The 21970-nt window shown below is 49.6% G+C and overlaps 3 protein-coding genes across 7 annotated transcripts; 1 reads left to right on the forward strand and 2 right to left on the reverse strand.

Annotated features, from left to right (window-relative positions):
• Nucleotides 1-79: 79 nt before the first annotated feature.
• Nucleotides 80-4287, reverse strand: GEMIN6 (gem nuclear organelle associated protein 6). Of its 5 annotated transcripts, none has more exons than XM_032184788.1 (3): nt 4247-4287; nt 1990-2135; nt 80-646 (listed from the first exon to the last, which is right to left on the reverse strand). In XM_032184788.1, the coding sequence occupies exons 2-3, from the start codon at nt 2115-2117 to the stop codon at nt 271-273; spliced, it is 504 nt and encodes a 167-aa protein (XP_032040679.1). In that variant the 5' UTR covers nt 2118-2135; nt 4247-4287; the 3' UTR covers nt 80-270. The 5 variants fall into 5 exon arrangements, with proteins under 5 accessions (XP_032040679.1, XP_032040675.1, XP_032040680.1 ...); XM_032184784.1 differs by lacking the exon at nt 4247-4287 and adding an exon at nt 3548-3589; XM_032184789.1 differs by lacking the exon at nt 4247-4287 and adding an exon at nt 2465-2489.
• SRSF7 (serine and arginine rich splicing factor 7) lies at nt 3886-11359 on the forward strand. The gene is made up of 9 exons (XM_032184783.1): nt 3886-3953; nt 4268-4448; nt 4641-4817; nt 5702-5776; nt 5883-5984; nt 6365-6418; nt 8619-8663; nt 9209-9244; nt 9879-11359. Exons 1-9 carry the CDS (start codon nt 3926-3928, stop codon nt 9931-9933), a joined length of 753 nt encoding a protein of 250 aa, XP_032040674.1. The 5' UTR covers nt 3886-3925; the 3' UTR covers nt 9934-11359.
• On the reverse strand, nt 9709-17555 carry GALM (galactose mutarotase). The gene is made up of 8 exons (XM_032184782.1): nt 17339-17555; nt 16726-16880; nt 15774-15980; nt 14998-15079; nt 12849-12990; nt 12599-12773; nt 12358-12469; nt 9709-9916 (listed from the first exon to the last, which is right to left on the reverse strand). Exons 1-7 carry the CDS (start codon nt 17532-17534, stop codon nt 12392-12394), a joined length of 1035 nt encoding a protein of 344 aa, XP_032040673.1. The 5' UTR covers nt 17535-17555; the 3' UTR covers nt 9709-9916; nt 12358-12391.
• Between the last annotated feature and the right edge of the window lie 4415 nt (nt 17556-21970).

The raw sequence follows: 21970 nt of genomic DNA on the forward strand, positions 1-21970 counted from the left end.
AACAAAAAGTATAGCTATACATCAATTCAATACAGCATTATTATCTGACTGATTTTTTTAACAAAAAAATAGTGCATGCAAAATGTTTTGTGCTTGTACTTCACACTTTTAACTCCTTTTTACACGTTTTACTCCTTTCTTAACGTACAGGAATTCAGACAGAAGCCCCGACACGCAGCACTTATGGACGTAGGCATGCTGACCCCCAGGACAGTCCCTAATGGGGCCGGCAGACCCGTTCCCGAAGGCCGGTGCTGGAGGCAGCAGAGCTCACTGCCTCTTTTCCAGGTAGCGCTGTATCAGGCCCTGAACGCGGGACAGGATGATCTCATTGGAGCTGCTGCACTCCTCTGGGCCGTACGGCGGGTCGATGGTCAGCACCCCCGCCACGCACAGCGTCCTTCCTGATTCTCCTTGCTCTGTCACGGGGATGTGGTTTGCTTCCAGCCACCTCTTCAGGTCATTTTTCCTCTTGTCGAGCTCCTCCGGGCTGTACGCTTTGCTTTCCTCGGGGGCGAATATGCAGGAAAGCCGTGCCTTCATTTCATCGTCCGCTTCCTGCAGGACGTCGACCTCCTGGACAGCGTGGCCCAGCACAACTACAATGGACACTCTTCCGTTCTCTGGGAAGTTTGCCAGGACAACACTGCCAGGGAAAGAAGGACGTGTGACTGACTGTACCTAACTGAGGACAGAAACACAACCCAAGGGGCTCAGAGGTGAGTGCTCAGAAACCTCACTGCAACCCAGCTATTTAGAAAATACCAGATAGTCAGGGTTTTTCTTGAAAAACATGCTATGTCCTTAAAATGCTGAAACTGTGGGGCTCTGGGGTAACTTCTGACCTGGAATTTGAAACTACTTTAGGTACTACCAAGCAAAACATTGTATTAGGGGGGGAAAAAAAAAAAAAAAAAGCAGCAGGATGCATCAGAATCAGGTCTGGGGATGTAATTTGGGCAGTATTCCCAACCTTGCTAAAGCACCCAAAGTCTTCCAACATTAAAAAACAATGCCATCACACGTTAAACACGTAGAATGCTGAACGCAGTGGTGGCAACTAAGAATGAACATCAGAAGCTTTTAATAGGTAATTATTAACATTTAATTATTGATCGTAACTAAAATAGTAATATATGTATTTTTAATGAGTATCGCTAGCTTCTTAACTGAAAACTATACATGAGTATTGCACCAACAGCACACGGCAGCAGGTTCAGGCTCATGTTGTAGCCATTTAAGACTGCTGCCTGATCTTTTCTCAAGGACACTTCATTCCACAAGTCCTAAAATACAATCAGGAAAACAACTTGTTACACTTCTAGCATCTCCTCCCCATATACCATAGAAGAGAACTAGAAACCATTTTCTCCCTTTTGTGGGAAGAAAAAATCCAGAACCCTACGCCAGCAGTTTATTAATTTGCTGTTGTCACCGTCAGTGGAATAAAAGACTGTGTGTGGGATGTGCAATGAAATATGCCATTAATTTTAGCCTTGGCCATCCCCCAAATCACTCACAGCTGCGGAAAACTTTCCTATCAAAAAGGCAAGCATCTCTATGAGAACATCAGAGTATCAGAGCTGCCACATAACTGAAAGAACAACCATCTCGTCTGAAACACAGCACAGGCTGGATGTTTTAGTTTCTAGCCTCCATCCCGTGCTCCTGTTGGACAAGCTTGCAAACAAAAAGATATTGAAAACCTCTTGCAGCACAGAGCCAAATTTCTGCCTGTTCCCTCATAAAGCCAGCATGAATTCAGCTATTAGCCATCCCCCAAACTTACCAGTTCCTTGAATGAAATTAATGTGGATTTAGGCCTCATCAGCTATTGTTATCTTTTTTTCTTACACCTTGCCAATTAAACACAGAACCTCAACACGTTTGTTTTTTTTTCCAGATAAGTTTGCTTCGCTCTTCGGGTCCTCTTTTCCTGAAAAACTTGTTCTCCCTGAGCTTTAGAGAAGCAAAAGCTTTGGTACTTACTTGGCAGAAACTGGATCAACTGTTAAGACCCATCCTTCATATTCATTTTTCTCAGCTGCTGCAACTTTCACCCTTTTGTTCACGTACGTTTCCCAGTCTAGAGGGCTTTTCATTTGCCAGTCATTCATATTGCCTACACCCAGAACCTAGAAAACAGCCAGAGCAATTAGCAGAAGTAACCAATCTCCTTGCTTCGCCCTTTACATCAAAATTTGCCTCTAGGTAAGTCTTCCACACATTTTAATCCACTTTTTTTTTTTTTTTTTTTTCTTAATGCAAACATTACAAACACTCAGGGCACTGCGAGCTGCGGGTGCTCTCCCACTCCATCCCCCGCACCAGCCACCCCCATCCAACGTGGGGGGCACCCGTCCCACCTCACCCCGTGATGGGGAGCAATGTGGGGAGGCCAGGGGGCTGCGGGCACCTGGTTCCCGTCCCCTGCCGTGCCTTCGGTGCCCCCCTGCTGCCTCACCGCCTGCGGGGCCCCGGCCAACGAGGGCGGGCGTGGGCTCGGCCCGGCCCCGCCGCTTCCTGCCGCCAGCCCGCCCCGGGTTTTGTGAGAACAGCCGAATGGAGGCTGCCGAGGAGCGTCCTATAACGTGGTAGGGCTCAGCAGCCATAGGGGAGGTGTTGCTGTTCAATGCGTGACCCCAAATAACGCGTGGGGCGGCTGCAGCCAGCGTGCGAATCCTGGCTTGGGTCCTCTCCCACGTTAATGCTTCCAGGTTCATCCTCGAGGCATCTGCGACATGCAAACTGCTATTCTTGCTCCCTGAAGGTTTTATTTGCGAGCTATTCCTGTGCAGCTGCATAAGCAATAAACTTTTTTTTTTTTTTTTTTTTTTTTTTTTTTTTTTTTTTCCAGAGAGCTTCTGTATTTTAAGACTGCTACTGAACAGCTCCCCGTGGATGAAGCAAACAAGCTTCCACCGTTCCGGAATAAATGAAAATGTGGTGATTTTGTGATCGTAGCAGGAAATAAAATATTGTAGGTATAAAAGGAAAAAATTTGGTATTTTGCAGGCTTAAAGAGGGATTTTTCTTTCTTCTGGTAGTGTTTCAATTCCCAGTGCGGTGGATTTATGGATGAGTTACTTTATCAGCTTCTGCTTTCTCTCAGATGTAGTTTACTAAGGAAGCAGAAACTAGCAAATTTGGTTGTTTCACTGTAAGAGCAAGCACCAGTGAGAAATCTCAGCTCCCATTTGAAGGAAAATCAGTGGAAAGAATGACTGCAGTGTTCTCAGATACATGCACGTGTTTCTGTGTATTACACATCTCAGTCCTTTGGGATGTAAATAACTTCCTAACTGGTGCCTTTCTGCATCGGGCTGGAGAGGATTTTGTTCGAAGGCACTTGGTGCAAAATGCCCTAAGCATTTCCAGTTTTCTTTCTGGTCTCACTCCCTGAAGTTTTGTTGTTGTTGTTTGTTTTTCTATGCTGAAAGTTTAACTATTTGCTCTAAACAAAGCCTCGACAGTTTATTCTTCCCTGCCATCTGAGCCTCGTCTGACAGACGCGGGTCGCTACCGCGGGCAGTTACAGCTTTCTCACCGCAAATTCAGCCATAAATAAGCGCTTCATGAGGCAAAAAACCGCTTTTAGGATGAGAACAGCTCCTCTCCCTCAGCCGCATCGCAGCTCCGTCGGGGAAAGCGCGCTTCTCCTCAGAGCCGCCGCTCCGGAGGCGCTTTCTCCCCTCAACCCCACAAAGCCCCTGCCGCTGCCGGAGGCTCCGGGCGGTGTCGCAGCGGCTCCCCGTGTCCCCAAACCCCGGTCCCGGCTGTCCCCGTCCCCTTTTTTCCCCTCAGGCGACAACCGGCGCCCTCCCCGCGCGCATGCGCGGTGCCGCCGCCTGAGGGAGGGTGGGTGGGCGGGCGGCGAAGGGCAGGCGCGTGCGCGCGCGGAGCGGCGGCTGGCGGAGCCGTTAGGATGTCGCGTTACGGCCGCTATGGAGGCGGTGAGTGACCGGGCAGCGGGCGGCGAGGAGGGGAGAGAGCGAGGGAGGGAGGCGGGAGGAAGCGGGGGGAGACGGCTGAGGGGAGCGGAGCCGGGGCGGGAAGGCGAAGGAAGGGAGGAAGGGGAAGGTGAGGCGAAGCGGCCGTTAGGCGCCGTTGCCGCCGCCGCCGCCATTTTGCGTCAGCGGCGGCGGGGGGCAGGGGTGCGGCCGCGCTGCCCGCGCGGGAGGCGGGAGGGGGCCGCGCTCACAAGATGGCGGCGGCCGCCCCGAGCCCTCAGGGCTGCGGCGCTTACCCCCGGCTCCCTCCCCCTCAGAGACCAAGGTGTACGTGGGGAACCTGGGCACCGGTGCCGGCAAAGGCGAGCTGGAGAGAGCCTTCAGCTACTACGGGCCGCTGAGAACCGTGTGGATCGCCAGGAACCCGCCGGGCTTCGCCTTCGTGGAGTTCGAAGACCCGAGGGATGCTGAGGACGCCGTCCGTGGGCTCGATGGGAAGTACGTGAGCGCTGCTGCTGTTGGCGGGAGCTGGCGCCATTTTTAAGTCTGGAGAGAGAATCGGTGTTCCCTTTCCGTTTCTTCTTTATGTAGTTCTGGGGCTTTTTGCTCCATTATTGTTATTATTTTTTTTTAAGTGGTTCTGCCGTAAACGTTAGCAGTTAACTTAGAGCCATTATTGTCTTATTTTAGAGTGATCTGTGGCTCCAGGGTGAGAGTGGAAGTGTCGACGGGGATGCCCCGTCGCTCCCGTTATGACAGGCCTCCTGCCCGGCGCCCCTTTGACCCCAATGACAGATGCTATGAGTGTGGTGAGAAAGGCCACTATGCTTATGATTGCCATCGCTATAGTCGCCGAAGGAGGAGCAGGTACGTGCGGGAGCGGTGCGGCTGGGTTGCTTCGCCAGTTCACTTTTGTGTAGCTCTTGTTAGCAAAGAACAGAATGTTACACCAGTTTTCTTTAAAACTTAACTCTAGCGTAAATGTATAGGTGTATATTACAATTTGTTGCTATTTCTATCGAATGTTACTATCTTAATAATCAACCTGGTCAAAACCTTTCAGGTTTCTTCGTTTGAGTCAGTCGCCTTGATTCAGAATGTCACGAGCCTTAAGATTTCATGCTGAGGCGCCTTGCAAATCCGACACTTAAGATCCTCCTAGACCTTGAGGTGATCAGCATAAGAGGCCAGATCCCCTCGAGCCATCTACACGTAGCTTCACCTTATTCTTTAAGGGCAGAAAATTTGAGACGGTGACCGCCGTAACAGTAAATTTGGCTTTCAGTTGGGGCCCCCCCTCCGGTTTAGAAAGAGGAACACCAGATTGACCACATTCCCAGCTAGAAAAATCTTCTTGCGTCAATCAAGCCTCACCCTGGCTCATTGGGCTGTCAGTTTGATCGTCGTTAGATTGAAGAGAACACCTAGATGCAGCGATCGGCTATAGATACTTCTAGATCGTCTAGATCTGCTAGACCTTGGGCCAAAGAGGGTCGACCTGCAAACTTGCAAGGTTTATTTTAAATACGCATTACAGTGTTTTTTTATTCTAATGTAATTCTGCAATGTAATTCAGCTCTTAACATTTTTCTAGGTAGTAAAATTGCTCAAGACAAGTAGGCCCAGAGATTTTTTCCAACTCACAGATGCTAGTTCTTTAGTTGTCTGAAAGTTTTGACTTCAGCAGGGCCTCACATGTAGTGGTGGCTGAAGCTGCTTTCTGATACGTGTTTTCTCCAACCTAAACCCAGGTCCCGGTCTAGATCCCGTTCCAGGTCCCGAGGAAGGAGGTATTCTCGGTCACGCAGTCGAAGTCGCGGTAGGAGGTATGCTTATGTTTGCATCTCACTCTTGTTTGTTTCTTTTACTTACAAAAAGCCATGTTTGCACTGTAACCTTACTCAACTGTAACCTTGTTTGGTTTCTTTGCAGGTCTAGGTCTGCTTCCTATCGCAGGTCCCGGTCCGTTTCTCCTCGTAGGTCTAGATCTGTGTCTCCCCGACGGTCCCGATCGGGTTCCTTGAAGAGATCGAGGTAATTAGTAGTAATTTCATATAAACTCTTGTTTTTGATTTCATTGCTGCCTTTCTTTTTAATTAAGGCATTTGGAAAGGTATAGGATAGCAGACTAAAGGTGTTGATTGCTAGAAATCAGGCTGCTAGAATTCAGACAGAGAATACTTTAAGAGTTTTTGATAACCCTACTTAAAGTTCTGGTAATCCAGTTACTCTTTTAGGCCTTAAAGAACTGCATATCCCAAGATGAATTTTGATGCCTGAAATGTTTAAAGATACTTTAGGTTTTATATTCAACATGTGGACATTATTCTACATAGTGCTGTAACAGTCATTGCTTCTAGTTGAGTTGACTACTTTGATTTTTATTTTTGATTTTTTTTTTTTTTTCATTTCAGGTCAAGATCAAGATCCAGGTCTAGATCCAGGTCTGTTACATGGCCCCGAAGCAGGTAAGATCTCTGCAGTAACTCGGGACATGTAGTAAAGTTGCTTAAGTCTCTTGAGGCTTTCTGGCAGCTGTTAAAATGTTCAGAGAAAGAAAGAAGTATTCTGAGTGTTCAGCTCAGGGGTCTGAGGTTTAAAAGACCAGTGCAGAAGACTGCACTTTCTTCTTTTGGTTTTGTTTGGTTGTTTTGTTTTGCATACTGCTAATATCTAGGTCTTCATGGTCATCACAAGTACTGTTTTGATTAGTTTTATTATTAGTTAGCTAATATAGCAAACATCTACGATTAATCTGAAAAGTATTTTGCTTTATTTAGCTCATATGAGATTATGGATTCTTCAAATTACTTGTCAGAAATTAGGATGTCTTTTTGTTAGCATTAAAGTAAAATATCAATGCTCGTAACCAGGCAAGTCCTGAAGGACTTTGCAGTGCTGTGAGTGTTAGAGCTGTTTTTAGCTGCCTTGAGTACTCGACTGTTTATTCACGAAGTGTCGTGTTGCAGTAGCTGAATTAAATTTGGGATAAACACCATGCCAAATTATTTTGCACCGCCAGACGTACCATTAGAATGATGATCAGATTGGAGAGAAATACAGGATGCCACTCATTCTCTTATATATTGTGGTCTAATGATTCCACAGTAAGTGACTGCAGCGTGTGTTTCCTGAGAGCTGGTCAAGAACCACGTTGGTGGTGCATGACATGGGTTGATTGATTGGCTTTAGGGAGCTGTTGTAGGAGGATTAAGAGGGGATTGAAGTTCTACTCTGAAGGAGACAGTGCTGCTCTTTCCCCAGCCCATTCCTGGGCCTGCCGTTCTGCTTTAATGGTTGCCCTTTGAAATAAGATAGCAGTCAGTGGTGAAGAAACACGTGCACACTCAAAAGGGAAGCTTCAGCTGAAAAGAGTAAGTGGAAAAGCCTACAGCTGCAGATGAAAACTTCACTGCTGAAAGGTGGTGGTGGTGGTGGAAGGCTTTTCTGAGGGGTGGAGCAGCAAGCCATGACAGGAGTTCTTATGGAATGGAGAGCTGCAGACCAAAAGATGTCATAGCTAAGTGCAGAAACTCGCAAAAACGTTTTGGAAGCTAGTGAAGAGAGAAGCACAATTCCCCAAGGCAACAGAGCCATCCTTTTTATTGATCAATTGCACTTTCTCTACCTGTTGATAAAATGTGTTGAATCTTAACAACAGTTGTTCCGAAGTGACTTAACACAGCTTAGCGTTGTTCAGTGCCAATGATGAGCAGAAAACAGCCAAGGTCAACAGGCTCTCAAAAAGAAAAAAATCTTGATTTTGTTATCATTATTTTCTTTTTTTTAGTACCAGGATGGATTTCTGCAGTGTATAGGGTGCTATTAGTGTAATTTCCAAACTCTGTATTGTGACATGTTTAATTGTAAGTACAGATAAAGTGATTGAGGCAGAAGAAATTACAGAAATAAAAGCACAAAGAAGTGGCAAAATATTGGTGTTTAATTTATAATGAAGTCACTGTTTAAATTTCTACATCAGGCAGTTGAGAGACTATCACTGTAGAAGAATCAAAGGAATGCAGAGCATCCAGAGGCAGGCTCTCAATTCATAAGGAAGACAGGCTGAATAAGTATTACATGAAACTTGCTGGGCTGACAGCATCAAAGCATGCATCTGAAAGCAGTTAAGGAAAGTAGAACGCTTCCTTTGGGAACCTACAAATTTCAGTTCTTCTTTGTAAGTGGTATTAGTGTTCTCCTGGTGCACCAATGTTACCTCAAAAAGACTTGACGTTTTTGGCAGTCTTTTCACAATGCCTGAATTCATCAGGTTTTACATGCATTTGTTAAAATATTATTTTAAAAGATGAAGTGTTCTGAAGAGAAGATGTTTGTAGGATGATGCTGCCTGCAGCCAGTTTCAACTACAGTGGTAGATGTCACTGCAGCCTAATAAAACTTGTTAGTTAGAAGCACGGCTTTGTGAAGAAGCTGGTTGCAACTTGGGTAGTTCACGCATTCCTGTCCCCTACATCAGCCTGCACAGGTCATCAGCTTCTGATTTAAAAACTTTCTGCTGAATCTTAGCAGGAAAGGTCCTGCAAACTTGCAGCATTTTGTCTGTGTTCAGTGTTAGAGTTCTTACACGTTTGGTGTGACTTACTGTCTTCATGTGGGAACGTGCGTGCCTGTGGCTTTCTTGCTGAGCTGTGTTTTCTCTTCTAGGTCTAGGTCTCATGGCAGATCTAAATCCGGCTCTCCAGCTAAGAGGTGAGCATACAGAGATGAAGCCTGCAGCAGTATCTAGAATTTAGTATTGTGTTTTTTTCACAGATAACAAAGCCCAGTCCTGAGAAAAAAGTCCCCCAAACACAGGTGCCTATTTCAGATAGGACTGATTATAAAATTTTCTCTGTGGGTATTTGGAATGTATTCCTTACCCATCTCTTTGTTTTTATATAGGGGACTGTTTAGTTTGTTTAGTGCTCAATTCTGTTAAATCAGAAAAAGGGCTTCATTTTTTAATAATGCTGCTGATAAACACTTTGAGAAAACATTGCCATAGATTCCTCCGAACCTCACCTCAGTTAAACGCTTTGTTTTTATACACTGGCTTTCTTTACTGCAAACGTTTGCATACAGTCAGTCTCCACACAAAATGAATTAAGAACCCCTGCCAGAGTAAAAGCTGATTTGAAAACTTTGCCATCTTCAAGATGGCAATAATTCTGTTGCTATGCTGTTGTGTTGTTTGTTTTTACTATAAAATGCCCGTTTTAACTTTGTGCTGTATTTACTATGTTCTGTTTTGACAGTCGGTCAAAGTCCCGATCACCATCTCCAAAGAGAAGGTACGTTGGTCTCCCTGCTGGTAACACAGACTCTGTAGAGCTGACGGTTTAATACCTGTACTGATCTCTGCTGAGGAGTTTGACAGCTGCTTTTAGGAAAATACAGGGAGGGTATTTTGCTGAAAAGATGTCACTGACAGAAATAATGTGACTGGTTTTATGCGTGGTTTTATGTATGTGGTAATAAATAATTCCTCAGTGTTCAGGTCTTGCCTTTGGCTGCTCCCCTGCCAATTTCAGTTCACTGGTTTTAGTGCACAGAGACTCTACTGGTGTGAGCTTAAAGCACAGAATAAGTGCAGGAATCAGCTTTGAGTCTCATTAAATCTGCAGTGAGATTGGGGAAGGTAGTGCAGTAACCTGGCATGACAGTCGGTCTGGAAGATCGAGCCTGTTGATTTTACTGCTTCTACTCAGATTATGCAAAAAATGTGAAAGTAATGAATGTATTATCTCTAATGTTAAATAATCAGTCCATTCAATTTGTCTATAGTGGTTGTTTTATTCGTTTAAAAAAAAACAGTGCTTGAAGGGTGCTGGAGTAGTCTAGGTAGCCTCCTGTTGTTTCCTTCTCCCGTGTTTGTGGATCCCAAATCACTACTCAAATGTTAACTCTGGATTCTTTCCCTTTCAGTCGTTCACCATCAGGAAGCCCTCAAAGAAGTGCAAGTCCTGAAAGAATGGATTAAAGTTATGAATTTAACCTTGTAGGAAGAAAGTTATTTTGCTTACATTATTATAAGGGATTTTGTGGTGTCTTTGTAAATGTAAGAATGTAGATAGAAGAGTATATCAACTAAAATTTGGCATGATCTGGGTCTTCTGAGTTAGTCGCACCAATAGACTAGCGCAGGTCTCTTTTTATTGTATGAATTAACTTCCTGTGATATGAAAATGTGGGACTTTTTTATTGGCACATTGAAATAAAATGTGTATTTTTAACTAAAACTTCTCTGTAGTAACCCTGCTGCTTCTGTTAACGTTTGGGCAATTTTAGCTGTGTGCCATGTAACACGGATGGAACATGTCCAAGTGGGAATGACTAACAGTAGTGTCTTCTCAGCCACTTGTCACCTTTATTGTTGAGTGGTCTTTGGTGAAAGGATCAGTTTCTGATTTTAAAATGGAACTTAAAATCTGTCCCCCCTGTCTGCAGATGGTTAAAAATTTATCTTTAACGGGCATTCGTTTTTCTCCCTGATCTAATTGTTCTGCTATGCTGACTCTGGTGCTTGACTAGTTGTAATACCAGATGCCCTCAAATATAACAATGAGCTTTTGTTCAAAACACATACTCGAAGTGAATAACGTCTGCAGAAACATCTAAATGTTAATAACTTGATAATTGCTTCTTTGACTTGTTGCATTTTTAGTTCTTTAGCCTTTTAGTATACTGAAAACTTTATAGAGTGTCTCAAGGCACGTTTCCCTTTTTTGAGGGGTGACGTTAGGTCGTCTGACCTACTTTGTGAAGGAACTTAAGAGCATGTGTTTGAGAGACAAAAGAAAGTGCTGTGAGGCTTTCTACTGCTGGCCCAGACTTTCCTCCTTCAAGTGAAAGATCTCACAGCTGACCTCAGGAATGCTAGCCTGCTGCACAGAAATTGGTACGGTTTTAAAACAGCCCAGATCCCGGAGACAATTTGGTCGAATTAAGCTAATTTTTTAGAGCAAATACACACCTGCAGGATTAAGGGTTTGTATATAGCTATGTCACTCTGTGTTTGTCCTCATTCTGTAGTCAAGAATTGCATGGGAAGGCACTTTGTTGACGCAGATCACAGCAAAAGACTGGAAACAACGTTAGACTATGAGCAAACAAACTGTTGGTTTGTGAGGGGGGAAAAAGCTAAAATATTTTTTTACTGTGGTGGGAGAGCTACCAGAAACAAATGCTGGCTTTGGCAGAAAAAGAAAAAGAACTAAAAAAAAAATTTGTCTAAAGCACTGAAGTGTAAAGTGAGGCCTCTCTGGGCTTTTAATGAAACCTGTAATGCTGCTTTCAATGTGTAAACCATAACGGAGCATCTTAAATGCAAGAAAATGCCAAAATGAACCTTGGTCACACCTTTGGTAACCCATGTTTTTCAAAAGAAAAACCCTGTTTCCTGTGAATAAGGGCTTCATGGAGCTTCTTCAGTGTGTGAGTAAACAGTGCAGGTGCCGACTGTTGTCACGTCGCAGCACTCCCTGGCCTTCACGCTTTGTCCTGGTGTCGTGGTGCTTGGTGTCCGCGTGGACACCGCTGCGGTGCTTAGTGGGGGGACCCAGAGTTTGGTTTGCTGGGTGCAAGGACTGAAATTCTGGCAATATCCCTAAAATTCCACCAGGGGAGCGTCAGGGTGCCATAAACGTTGCCCTGGAACGATGTAGCGGAAATGCCCGAAGCCTGTGACTTGTGTTTGGAATGCTTTTTGGCTGTGTGTTGCCCGCCTGGTTTATGGCCTACCTGCTGAGAAGCACACGTACGCTGCTGCTCTGGAATATGATCAGCTTTTTTTTCTCTCCTGTACTCGTAGGGCGAACCTACCCCGCAATAAACCTGCAGCCTGACACGACAGCTGTGCTGGTACCTGTTCTTTACCTCCTGCAGCTGTGTGTTCACACCTGTGGATGGAGGTAACCTGCTTCGCTGCCACAGCAGCTGCTGCTGGCTTCAAAAGGAGCCAGGGGAGCTGGGATTATCCCAGCACCCTGTCCTGCACAAAGCTCTGTGTGTAGCAGTGGTACGTGTGCCGTCGGGGTGCTGCCAGCAGGGCGTGCAGATTCGCTGTCCCTGCAGGGCCAAGAAAGCAGCACCTGCAGCTTCTGGCCCTTCGCTGAGAATAGCTGGTACCTGTATGGACTTCCTCAAGTCTCCATGTGAGTTTTCGCCCTCTGTAGGTTGAGATCTGATGGGCTGTGTCCCTAAACGCTGGGTTTTAGGTGCGTTTTTACTGCAGAACAGAGCTTGTTCCACAGGGTGAGGCTTTGCGGAGGCTGCACAGCAGCAGAGTTAAAGCGAGCAGAATCCAGAGAGGAGGAAACCAGCTCCCAAGCGGGTCCCATCACCTAGGGCAGCTCCAAATATTGAACCTAAACTTATTTTCGGGTAACCTGCTGGAGATGCTTACCCCTTCCTGCGGCAGGAACCGTCCTCCCTTGTCCTCAGGCAGTGCCGAAACAGAACCAGGTGGTGTGGTCGTACTCCTCCCCGGGTGCTAGCAGGGTGCTGGGGAAGTGGGGCTGCAGAGAGGCAGTACGCGCTGGTCACAGTGGCACCAGAGAGGGCTGGGGGGACACATCCCCGTCCCTACAGCCTTCCCGGGGCAGAGGGAACAGACCCCAAAAGCCCCCCAGCCCTGAGCAGCTTACCTGGTTGACGGCATCAGGCCAGTGCTGGGTTTCCAAGCAGAAAGCTGAGTGTTTGGGGTAGGTGGCAGCACCTTTGCCCTTCAGGGAGCCGTCCAGGTTGTTCCCAGTGTAAAACTGGAGGCCGGGCTGCGTGCTGTGAACCTCCACGGTCCTGCCCGACGGCGGGTGGTGAGCCCTGTGGGAGATGATGCCAGGGGCTGGCGTGGGCACCCGTGGCCCTGGGGAGACCCCTGGGGGGTCCTGGCCCTACCTGGCCACCAGGCGTCGAGCCCGTCCCGGCGGCAGGCAGAAGTTGTGGTCGAAGCCGTCCAGGTGGAACTTCCTCAGGTGCTTCCCCAGCTCCACGGGCTGCCGGAGGTCAAAAGCGGTGCCCTGCACGGCAGCCACCTCCCCTGGGCGAGGAGAGCAGCAGCGTCAGCGCTCACACACCCTAAAATACCTTGAGGTGAGCTGTAGGGGCACCCCTTGTGCTTGAATTTCAGCTTGGGACTGTGGGGCCTGCAGCCTGTCCTCCCTGCTGCTTTGATAGGGCTCCCCAGGCCTCTCATCACCCTTGCGCCCAAAATTGTGTCAGAACATCTCTGCCAACGCAGGGCACCAGCCCCGCAACCACACCACATTCACACAGCAGGCAGGATTGGGGGATTTTCCCCAAAGCCACGTTTTTCCACACCTAACACCGATGGGCTTCCAAGGGCTACCGTGGGGACAGCTGCGTGGGCATCCCACTGCCCTGCTCCCTGCTCTGGTTCCTCTCTGCAAGCCCTGAGAACCATCCCCCTGCCAACCAGCACCCTGCTGTGGCTTTGATCCTATCTGAAAGGAGCGCGTTTACAGCTGTGGGGCGGAAAAAACCCTCGAGAAAAAAAAAATAAAAGGCAGGTTGCTCATGTTGATGTAGGCATGTAGGTAAAATACGGCAGCTGTTGCATGCAAGGGCTCCGAATTGAAGAGCTGCACAAATCCTGTCTTCACCCCCAGGGCTAAAACCCTACACGGTTTTATTGGCCTCAAAGGCTGCGTTTACGCAGAGCTTCAAACGGGTGCTGCAAGAAGCCGGGGAGCAAGCTGGCTGCGATTGAGTCGTGCGAGAGAAACTGATTGCTGGCCCTCAGAGCAGCTCCTGCGCCCTGGTGGAAACAGCTCCGTGGGGAATGCAGCAGGGGGAGCAGGGCAGCGGCTTTGCTGTGGCTCTGGGCTCATCCCCGCTCGAGCCCTGGTGTTAAAATCAGGCTGAGCAAACACCGCTGGGTGCACGCTGCTGCAGGCACACGCGGTGGTTTGGTGAGCCCAGGCGTGACTCTAGTTTTAGCAGGCACCTGAGCTGAAAAGCTTTCGTTTGCCTTTTTTTTTTTTTTTTAGCTTCTCTTCCTCTCCTTCCTTTTTCTTTAAGAGCAAGAACAGAATTATACTTCGTGTTCTTAAAAGCAGCTCCCCCCAGCACGAACCCTGCTGTGAGATCTGTTTTGCAGGGTTGGCTCCTGCTGCAGCTCCGTGCAGTCGCCTGCGCAGCACAAGGGGGTGCTGGAGCGGGCACGGGGAACACATGCTCTGCCTCAGCTCGCTTGGCTTGGAGGCAGGATCGTTCATGGGGTGACACACAGTAAAAATGGTATGGGGAAAAAAAAAAAAAAGCCCTGTTTTCTCCTTTTTAGCCCCAAATCAAGACTGGGTGCAAAAGGCTGCCAGCCTGCTTCTCTGCTCCGAGTCCAGAGACAGCAGCAACACCACCTTTGTTGGATTCAGCTGCTTAGTATGCAAAATGTGCTGCCTTCCTTAACGGCCTTTCCTCCTTTTGGACATTAAAGGCAGGAATGAAAATCGCTGGTTTTGTGCGCTCGGGCTCCCAGCCAGCAGCATCAGCTCCCCTGTCCTCGTTTGGGGACTGATGGCTCAGCTCCTGCAGCGGGGATGATGCTGGGATCCTGAGCACTGAGGGCTCTCCTGATTTTGGGCATGGGCTGATCTTATGGCAATAAGATTTGGGGAAGTTAGCTGGTGATATCATATAGAAAATCCCAGTAGAGAAGTGTCGGAAAGCCAGACGCTGCCAGAGGAAACAAAACGGGCAAACCTTTAAGAGCTTGGTGCCCCTTTCTGGTGGCCCCAGGGTGGCCAAACCCGCCTGGAGGGACATCTTTTGGCCCTGTGCTGGAGGAAGCCTGTCTCCTAGGTGGCTCCATCTCACAGTCTGGCTCCTGCTGGCACCACAGGGCAGACATCAGCCCACCTTCACCACGTCTGGGGCTGGTGGTGGCCCCCGCTCCCAGTGCCTGCCCCTGCTCAGCTGCTGTGGGGTGTCCTGCTATGCTGGGGTCCCCCAGGTCCTGCTTTGTTCCCCTTTTGGGGCAGTGCTGCTTCCCCCATCTGCGATGCCATCCCCAGCAGGTGCCACCCACCGGTTGGGATCTTGGTGTCGTCCACGGGCAGGTAGGAATCTGCTGCGATGGAAATCTCGTGGTCGTAGATGTCGGGTGAGCCCTGCGGGAGGAAAGGAGACGCTGGGGGTCCTGCAGCGGCCCTTCAGCCACCCGTGTGTGGTGGTGCTCTGCCTGGCAGTGCCTGGGGAATCTCCTGGGCAACCTTCCACCTCATCCCCATCAGAGGGCAAAGGGCAAAAGTGGCAAAAACCTGCACGGCACCTCCTTCAGGAGGCTGTCAGGCCGAGCGTGCACCTTGCCAAGCAGCAGCACACTGCCAGTGGGCTAGCCAAAACGTGCTGGGTGCTGAGCACCCAACAGCAGGCAAAAAGGGGAAGGAAGAGAGCGCAGGGGGAAGCGAAGCCCATCCTCCTGGCTCGTCTCCTGTGCTCTTCTTCCTCCCTGGCAGCCTCGGGGATGCTGGCAAGGGACCTGCTGGGCGGGAAGGGGAGCAGGATCAAAGCTTGAACCTGCACGTCACCATCTAATCTGAGCAGCAGTTTGGTGCCCAAAGGTCTCCCGTTCCTCTGGAAACACGCCTGAGCTGCGTGCCACAGGTGTTGATATTGCTGCACCACCGGGAGGACAGACCGAGGGGAAACTAACAACTGCGCAGGCATTTTTAGGGCAACGGCACGAGCAGATCTGCACTCCCTCCAGCAATTTGTCCCCACAAGCCACATTTGGGGTGCCTGGACTTCTTTACCTCTTTTTTCAAGGTGTCCTTCCGTGGGGTTGGGGCTCCCCGTGCCTACCTGCCCTGCCAGGTTGAAGTACGCGTGGTTGGTCAGGTTGACGGGCGTTGTCTTGCTGCTCTGAGCTCGGTAGTTGATGGCCAGCTCGCTGCCGTGCAGCGTGTAGGTGACCCAGACCTTCAGCTCCCCGGGGTAGCCTTCCTCGCCGTCGGGGCTGAGCCGAAAGAAGCAAACGCCGTTTGGGACGACCTGGGGGCTCCAGAGAACCTGCAAGGACCGCGCGTTAGTGGGGCAGCAATAGGGGATGCGGTGCCCTTCTCTCCTTGTCCTGCTCTGGGCTGAACATGGGGAAAGATGATTGTTTTTTTCCTATGAAGTACTGAAAACCAACGTGCCCTTGTTGAAAAAGAAAGAGGGAAGTGGTAGCAAACCCAAATACCAGCCTGCTGGCTCTGGCTGACCAAGGGAATGGGTTTTTCCACGAGCAGCCGAAGAAGGGAAGTGGTTTGCTATGGTCCGGGTCTGTCCTGGGCCTCCCTTACTCCATGCCTCGTTGAGGCCTGGCTGCGATGGGTTTTTGTGCTGCAGCTGGACCTATGTTCCCCTTCGTGTGGAGGGGACTTGTCAAAAAGCAACATTTTCACCCAGTTTGGGAGCTGAGGATGCCGAATAACCAGGCTGTAAGCTGCTGTGTTGTCAGAGCACATGCCAAGTGCAGCACTGAGGCCTTGAAAGATGAGGAAAAACTGAGGAGATGGCTGAGACAGCCAAGAGCCAGGGCATCTCGTTTGGAAGTCCAGCAGGTGTATAAGTGTGCCCCATGAGCTTTTGATCCCTGTCTCTGTGACTGAGGAGATTATTTTAGTCACGCGGTGCTGCTTAGTGTGAGCTTTACTCCAGACCCTCTGACTTTTGCCCCCTCGGCCTGGATGTTCCCTCACAAAAAATAAAGAAAAGCCACCGTTAACCCAGGAAAGCTGCTGCAATAACACATTTGCAGCCTGGCAGTCACCTTGTCGAAGCCCTTGGCTCCGCCGTGCAGCGAGTTGGGCCCGTTGTTGAGGAAGAGCTGGTACTCCTTGCCCTCCACGGTGAACCTCCCCTTGGCGATCCTGTTGGCCACGCGCCCCACCACGGCTCCGAAGAAGGGGTGCTTCCTCGTGTAACCTGCGTGGGGACAGCGGGGCGCTGTGATGTGGGAGGACGAGGGCAGGACGGGTGATCTCCAGGCGGCCCTGAGGGCTCGGAGATGTTCCTCACGGCGTCCTCTCAGCCCCAAGCAGGTGGCTGCGGCCCTGGCATCTCAGGCTGGTCAGCCGGCTGGTTGGTAGGCTTGGTAATACTGATTTTTTTTTTCTGAATTAGACCATTCTGTGATTCTCTAATCATTGATTGGAACAGCTGGGAGGGGACTTGTGTTGCTCACAGATTTGCAGAGAGACCTGAGGTGCCAGGCCTGCCAGAGGGGCATGCTGCGACCTGGGGCCACCGGTGTTCCCACTGAGCCCAGGGCTTGTGTTACTTCAGCCCGTGATTTTGGGGGTTACCCTCAGAAGGACTTGGAACAAAATCTCTGATTTCTTTTTTTTTCTTTTTATTTTTGAAGGAAACAGATTCAGACCCACCTTCCAGCGTGTCAAAGCCCAGGACAATGTCCGCAAACCGCCCGTCCCTGCCTTTCGTCTCCAGCGCGGCGATTATGCACCCCAGGGACAGGATCTCCACTCTGACGCTGTCCGACTGCAGCACGAACTTCTCCACCTCCCCTCCTCCTTCCTCCAGGGGCATGCGCCCAAAAACCTCCCTCTTCACCTCCGCCATCGCTCCCCAGCTCCCAGCCCCGCGCCGCCACCAGGAAGGAAGCCGGGGAGGAAGCAAGGGTGGCCGGGAGCGCAGCAAAGAGGGTTTTGGAGAGCAGAGTCCTAAAAATCACATGATTGCCTCCAGCCTGGCGGAGCTGGGAGGAGTCGTGCCGTGCACCGGCTGCCCTGCGGGCTTGGATGTGTGCTGAGAGGAAAAAGGTTTTTTTTGTGGGCACATGGCTCTGACCTGGGCCCCATTACACACCGTCCCTCAAAGTACCACCTCCACGTTTTCCCTCAGCCTGCAGATCCCCAGGAATAATTATGTAATTGGTACACTTTTTTTTTTTTTTTTTTTTAATGAGGAGCCAGTTTCAGATTGTTTTCCTGACAAATACACAACTCCTCAGACTCTGAATATTCATTTCCAGCACAGTGCTTGCCTCCAGGCATGCCAGCACCCGGCTCCCAACCCCAGAAACGAGGCCTCCCGCAGGGGCTGCAGGTGGGGCAGTTGTGCAACCTGCACTTTGTCAGCTCTGCCTTCATGTCCACAGCAAAAACAGAGGGCTGCCGTGTTCAGGTGCTTCCTCCGGCACCCTCACGGCCGTGACATCTGAGGCCGTGCAGGTGCAAAAGCAATACCACAGGGAAATCTGTTCACGGGCCCTGTGTCAGATTTTCAAGCTGGCAGATGAACCAGAAGAGAAAGCAGCCTGTGCAGGGGTGCATCTCATACAAAACATGACCGGTGGTGGAGCAGTGTCGCCTTCAGGGTTGGAGCAAGGCATTTCCAGGAGCCGGGCTTTGTCATCTCTGTCCTGTTTGCCTCTGGTGGATGGGGACACCGGCAGCTACACTGGATCTGCTTTTTTTTTGTCACTCCTATTTTATAGAAAGATTGTTTCATTGCTGCACTGAGGTCTGCTTATAGTTAAGGTCAAGTGCAAACTCCTTTCATTCTTCTCTTCTTTCTCCCAGGAGGAAAAATGCCACGCCAGGCCTGAACACGCCCCAGGTGAGCAGCAGGGCACTTCCCCAGCCGGTGAGTGCTCACAAAAGGTTGCTCCACATCCCCAAGGCTGCGGGTTTACCTCCCTCTTGCCAGAGCAGCTGGAATGGGGAAAAATGCTGACAAAATCAGTCTGCTAAAACACTGACAGAAAATGTGTGTTACGGGGTCCTATGAGCTTTACCTGCCCACAGGCCATGATCGTGACCACTACACTTTTGCCTTTAGGCTCTTGCCTGAAGACCCAGGTGTTGGTGAAGACCCAAATGTTGGTGAGGAGCAAGGATTTGGTGGTGGAGCCCCCATCCCTGGAGAGGTGATGGATGGATTTAAGAGCCATGTGGACGCAGCACTAAGGGGCATGGTTTAGTGATGGGACTTGCTATGTCAGGTCGATGGTTGGACTTGGTGAACTCGAAGGGCTTTTCCAACCTAGACCATTCATTCTGTAATTCCATGTTTTATCAGCTCCATCACAGTAAGCCGCCCTGCAGGTGTAGCAGAAGGGCAGGTTAAGTGCATGTTCCAGCTGCTCTAACCCAGGCAAGAGATTCCAGGAGCAAAGGAGAACTGGGAATTCAGCCTGCCACCGAGAAGTCCTGCCTTTCCCCCACCAAAAAGCTAGCAAGAAGGCACACTGTGAAAAAGTACTTATTTATTTATTTATTTATTGAGAGGGAGCCATTTAGTGCACTGTTGAGTACTCTCAGAAAATAAACTCGTTATGAGAAAAATTACAGAGGAGAATTTATTTCCCTGGGATCAGCAGCTCGGAAGCTCCAGCTGCCTGCAGGGCAGCTACAGCTTTGCAAGGCAGAAATGAGGCATCATTTTACGTGACTGTGCCGTTTTCTTACGGAGCCTTTATTTTCATGCATTTTTTTCAGACGTTGGGATATTTAATCCAAAATAGTGACTTTGCTTAAAAGGCTACAGTCAACCAAAAAAAAAAAAAAGGGCATTTGCAAACTCAAATCACAAGCTCCGTCCTTAGCAGTAGGAAAATGCAGTTTGGTAAAGGATTTAAGATTTCTGACCTGAACTTTTGCACTGGTGTTGTATCACAGAGCCACAGATCATGGCTAGATTTGAAACAATTAATGAACTTTTCTCTACATGGCTTTCCCAAGCAACAAGAGAGGTAGAGATCTCACAGGGCTCTCGTTTTGCGGACACCTTTTCTCAAGGAGAAGCTGCAGCAGTGCAGCTCTAGGGAACCTGAAAGGCAGAACAGAAAAAGTGTGGCCAAGCCACCCCACGCCAACCATGTGAGGACTGGTGATGCTGTTACTGACAACACGCAGCCATGTGTGTGTCCAAATCGGCCTGGGCACAGCGAACCCATCCCTGGGACACTGCCGTCCATCTATTGCACGTCCCCTTGTCCCCCACTGGAAAGCTCTTTGGGGGTCGTGGCTGTTTCTGACCCACTGTCGTGCAGTACCTGCTGCCACAAGGTCTTTTTGGGGTTGCTCCTGAGATGCTTCTGTAATTGCATTGTCACGCTTCCTTCCTTATTTTTGTCTTCAGTTTAAACCTGGCTGTGATTTTCAGCTTGTGGAGGGCCCAGAGCAAGACTTCAGGTCTCAATGATGAAAAAAAAATCCTCCAGGGCAATTCGGGTTATTCATTGATATTTCTTATTCACTGATAGCAACAGTACCACAGCTGGAGATGAGCTCTGCTGGGGCTGATGGCTGCGCAGACACAGCAGAGAAGGCAGACATCACTTGTTCCACCCCCCAGCACTGCAAGCCTGTAATTAAATCCTTTTTCTCTGATAAACTTTGCGTAAGCTGGCAGGGCTGAGCCACCACTGGAGCACCCAGGGAGCCTGCATCTGTGGGCAGAACAGCAGTGGGGCTGTCCCCCCCTCCATTTTATTGCCTGTTTATCGAGCACGTCTTCAGCTCCGCTGGGTGCTTCCCGGCGCACAGCCTTAAAATGGAGCCTGAGCCCTTCTGTGCCTCGCCTCTTCAGGGGCAAACACCCTGGGACATTGATGAGGTTATTTTAGGATCAGGGCACAATTGCTCGCCCTTGTTCTGGCGGCTGTTTCTCAGCAGCCAGCTACACGTGTTTGGGGAGGCTCTTCAAAAAAAAAAAAAACACACAACACTGCTGCCCGAGAGCACTCCTCGCCCAGCACGTTTCAGATGTGCCTTTGTGCACGGGTTGTTTGTGCCTCGGCAGCAGCCAAAGAGCCGCTCGGATGTGCCGGTTGCTATAGTAATTACTTTCCTCGGGAGCTAAAATAATAGCTCGCAGCTCCTGCAGCTTGCTGCTGGGTAGGCTGCCTGGAACCAGGGATGCTTCCAGTTTGCTCTGGGGGGCTGGGGACCGCGCTCTCGTGTGCTCAGAGGCAGACCTGCCTTGCTCTGCAGCGACTTCTGAGTTTAACCTTTGCAGAGGATGTGTCACAGCTCGAAGGGTTCAGAAATAAAAGCCGCATATGAAACGGCAAGGACAGCCTCGCAGCTGAGGTTTCTGATGGGGGCGAAGAAGATTTGGATTCAGTTTCCATTTCTTTTACAGAAAGCTGGCACCGGGGGCACAACCAAGCAGTGCGTGGGAGGCTCACAGGGCTTCAACAACACCTAAGCGAGTCAAGCAGAAAGGTGACACGGAGGCCAGCTCAGCTTCATTCACATTTTTTCACCAGTGAAGGCATTGGAGAAGTAGGTGCTCTATGGACCTGCAGCTCTGGAGAGGTTAAAGGGTCTGTAGGTAGCGTGGGGCTCCTGGCCTGGAAAGGCAGGGGCAAGAGGCATGAGAAATGATCAGACCAATTGTGCTCCTACGTCAAGTAGCTGGGTGTGGTGGTTGGGTTCAAGGCCACGGGGCCCAGCACCAGCAGTGAGCAGCTATTTGCTTTTGCAGACGGAGACCAGCACAAGGGGATGAGAACATAAAAAGAAAAGGCCCAGAGAAGGAAGCAGGAGGACCTGGGGTGAAAGGAGAGAGAAAACAAACAAGGAAGGATTTTGCATCACGGTGCAAGCCGCGTGCTGTCCTAGAAAATTCACCCTCAGATGTGTGCACGGCTGCATCGGCAACTGGCAGGGAGATGCCAAATGGAGATAAAAGAACTGCAGAGTCTGCTAAAGGCAGCAAACACAAACAGTTCCTGTCTGAGCAGCAGCAACATGCAGAGATGCAGGGAGGGAGGGTGTTTGGGGAAACCACAGGACAAAATTGGGCCTTCGGATGTGAGGCGGCTGTCTTCGCTTGCAGGCAGCAGGTGAGATCTTGTTTCACACACGTAGACATGCAGATTTACTCCTCTCAGCACACTGGTTTTGTGTCTACAGAGCTTTGCTGCTGTGAAGCCACCCTTTGGCTCTGGAAAGCCAAGGATGATGCTGACCTTGCTGTGCCGGGCTGCTCCTGGGAGCAGAGCCACGTCCCCACGTAAGCTCGTGCTTACATCCCAAAGGCACTGC

The sequence above is a fragment of the Aythya fuligula genome, chromosome 3 (genome assembly GCF_009819795.1).
Source record: "Aythya fuligula isolate bAytFul2 chromosome 3, bAytFul2.pri, whole genome shotgun sequence".
Taxonomy (NCBI): domain Eukaryota; kingdom Metazoa; phylum Chordata; class Aves; order Anseriformes; family Anatidae; genus Aythya; species Aythya fuligula.

Bases quoted from the DNA above. Each gene is read 5' to 3' on its own strand.
- GEMIN6 (XM_032184784.1), bottom strand. From the start codon at position 3,577: ATGAAGCGCTTATTTATGGCTGAATTTGCG. The intron at 2,136-3,547 runs GTGAGAAAGCTG...GCTGTTTTCTAG, and splicing joins TATTTATGGCTGAATTTGCG to GTTCTGGGTGTAGGCAATAT. The intron at 647-1,989 runs GTAAGTACCAAA...TTTCCCTGGCAG, and splicing joins GTTGATCCAGTTTCTGCCAA to TGTTGTCCTGGCAAACTTCC.
- SRSF7 (XM_032184783.1), top strand. From the start codon at position 3,926: ATGTCGCGTTACGGCCGCTATGGAGGCG. The intron at 5,777-5,882 runs GTATGCTTATGT...GTTTCTTTGCAG, and splicing joins AGTCGAAGTCGCGGTAGGAG to GTCTAGGTCTGCTTCCTATC. The intron at 9,245-9,878 runs GTACGTTGGTCT...TTTCCCTTTCAG, and splicing joins TCACCATCTCCAAAGAGAAG to TCGTTCACCATCAGGAAGCC.
- GALM (XM_032184782.1), bottom strand. From the start codon at position 17,534: ATGGCGGAGGTGAAGAGGGAGGTTTTTGGGCGCATGCCCCTGGAGGAA. The intron at 16,881-17,338 runs GTGGGTCTGAAT...GTCCCCACGCAG, and splicing joins GGGCTTTGACACGCTGGAAG to GTTACACGAGGAAGCACCCC. The intron at 12,470-12,598 runs GTAAGCTGCTCA...GCCTCTCTGCAG, and splicing joins GGCCTGATGCCGTCAACCAG to CCCCACTTCCCCAGCACCCT.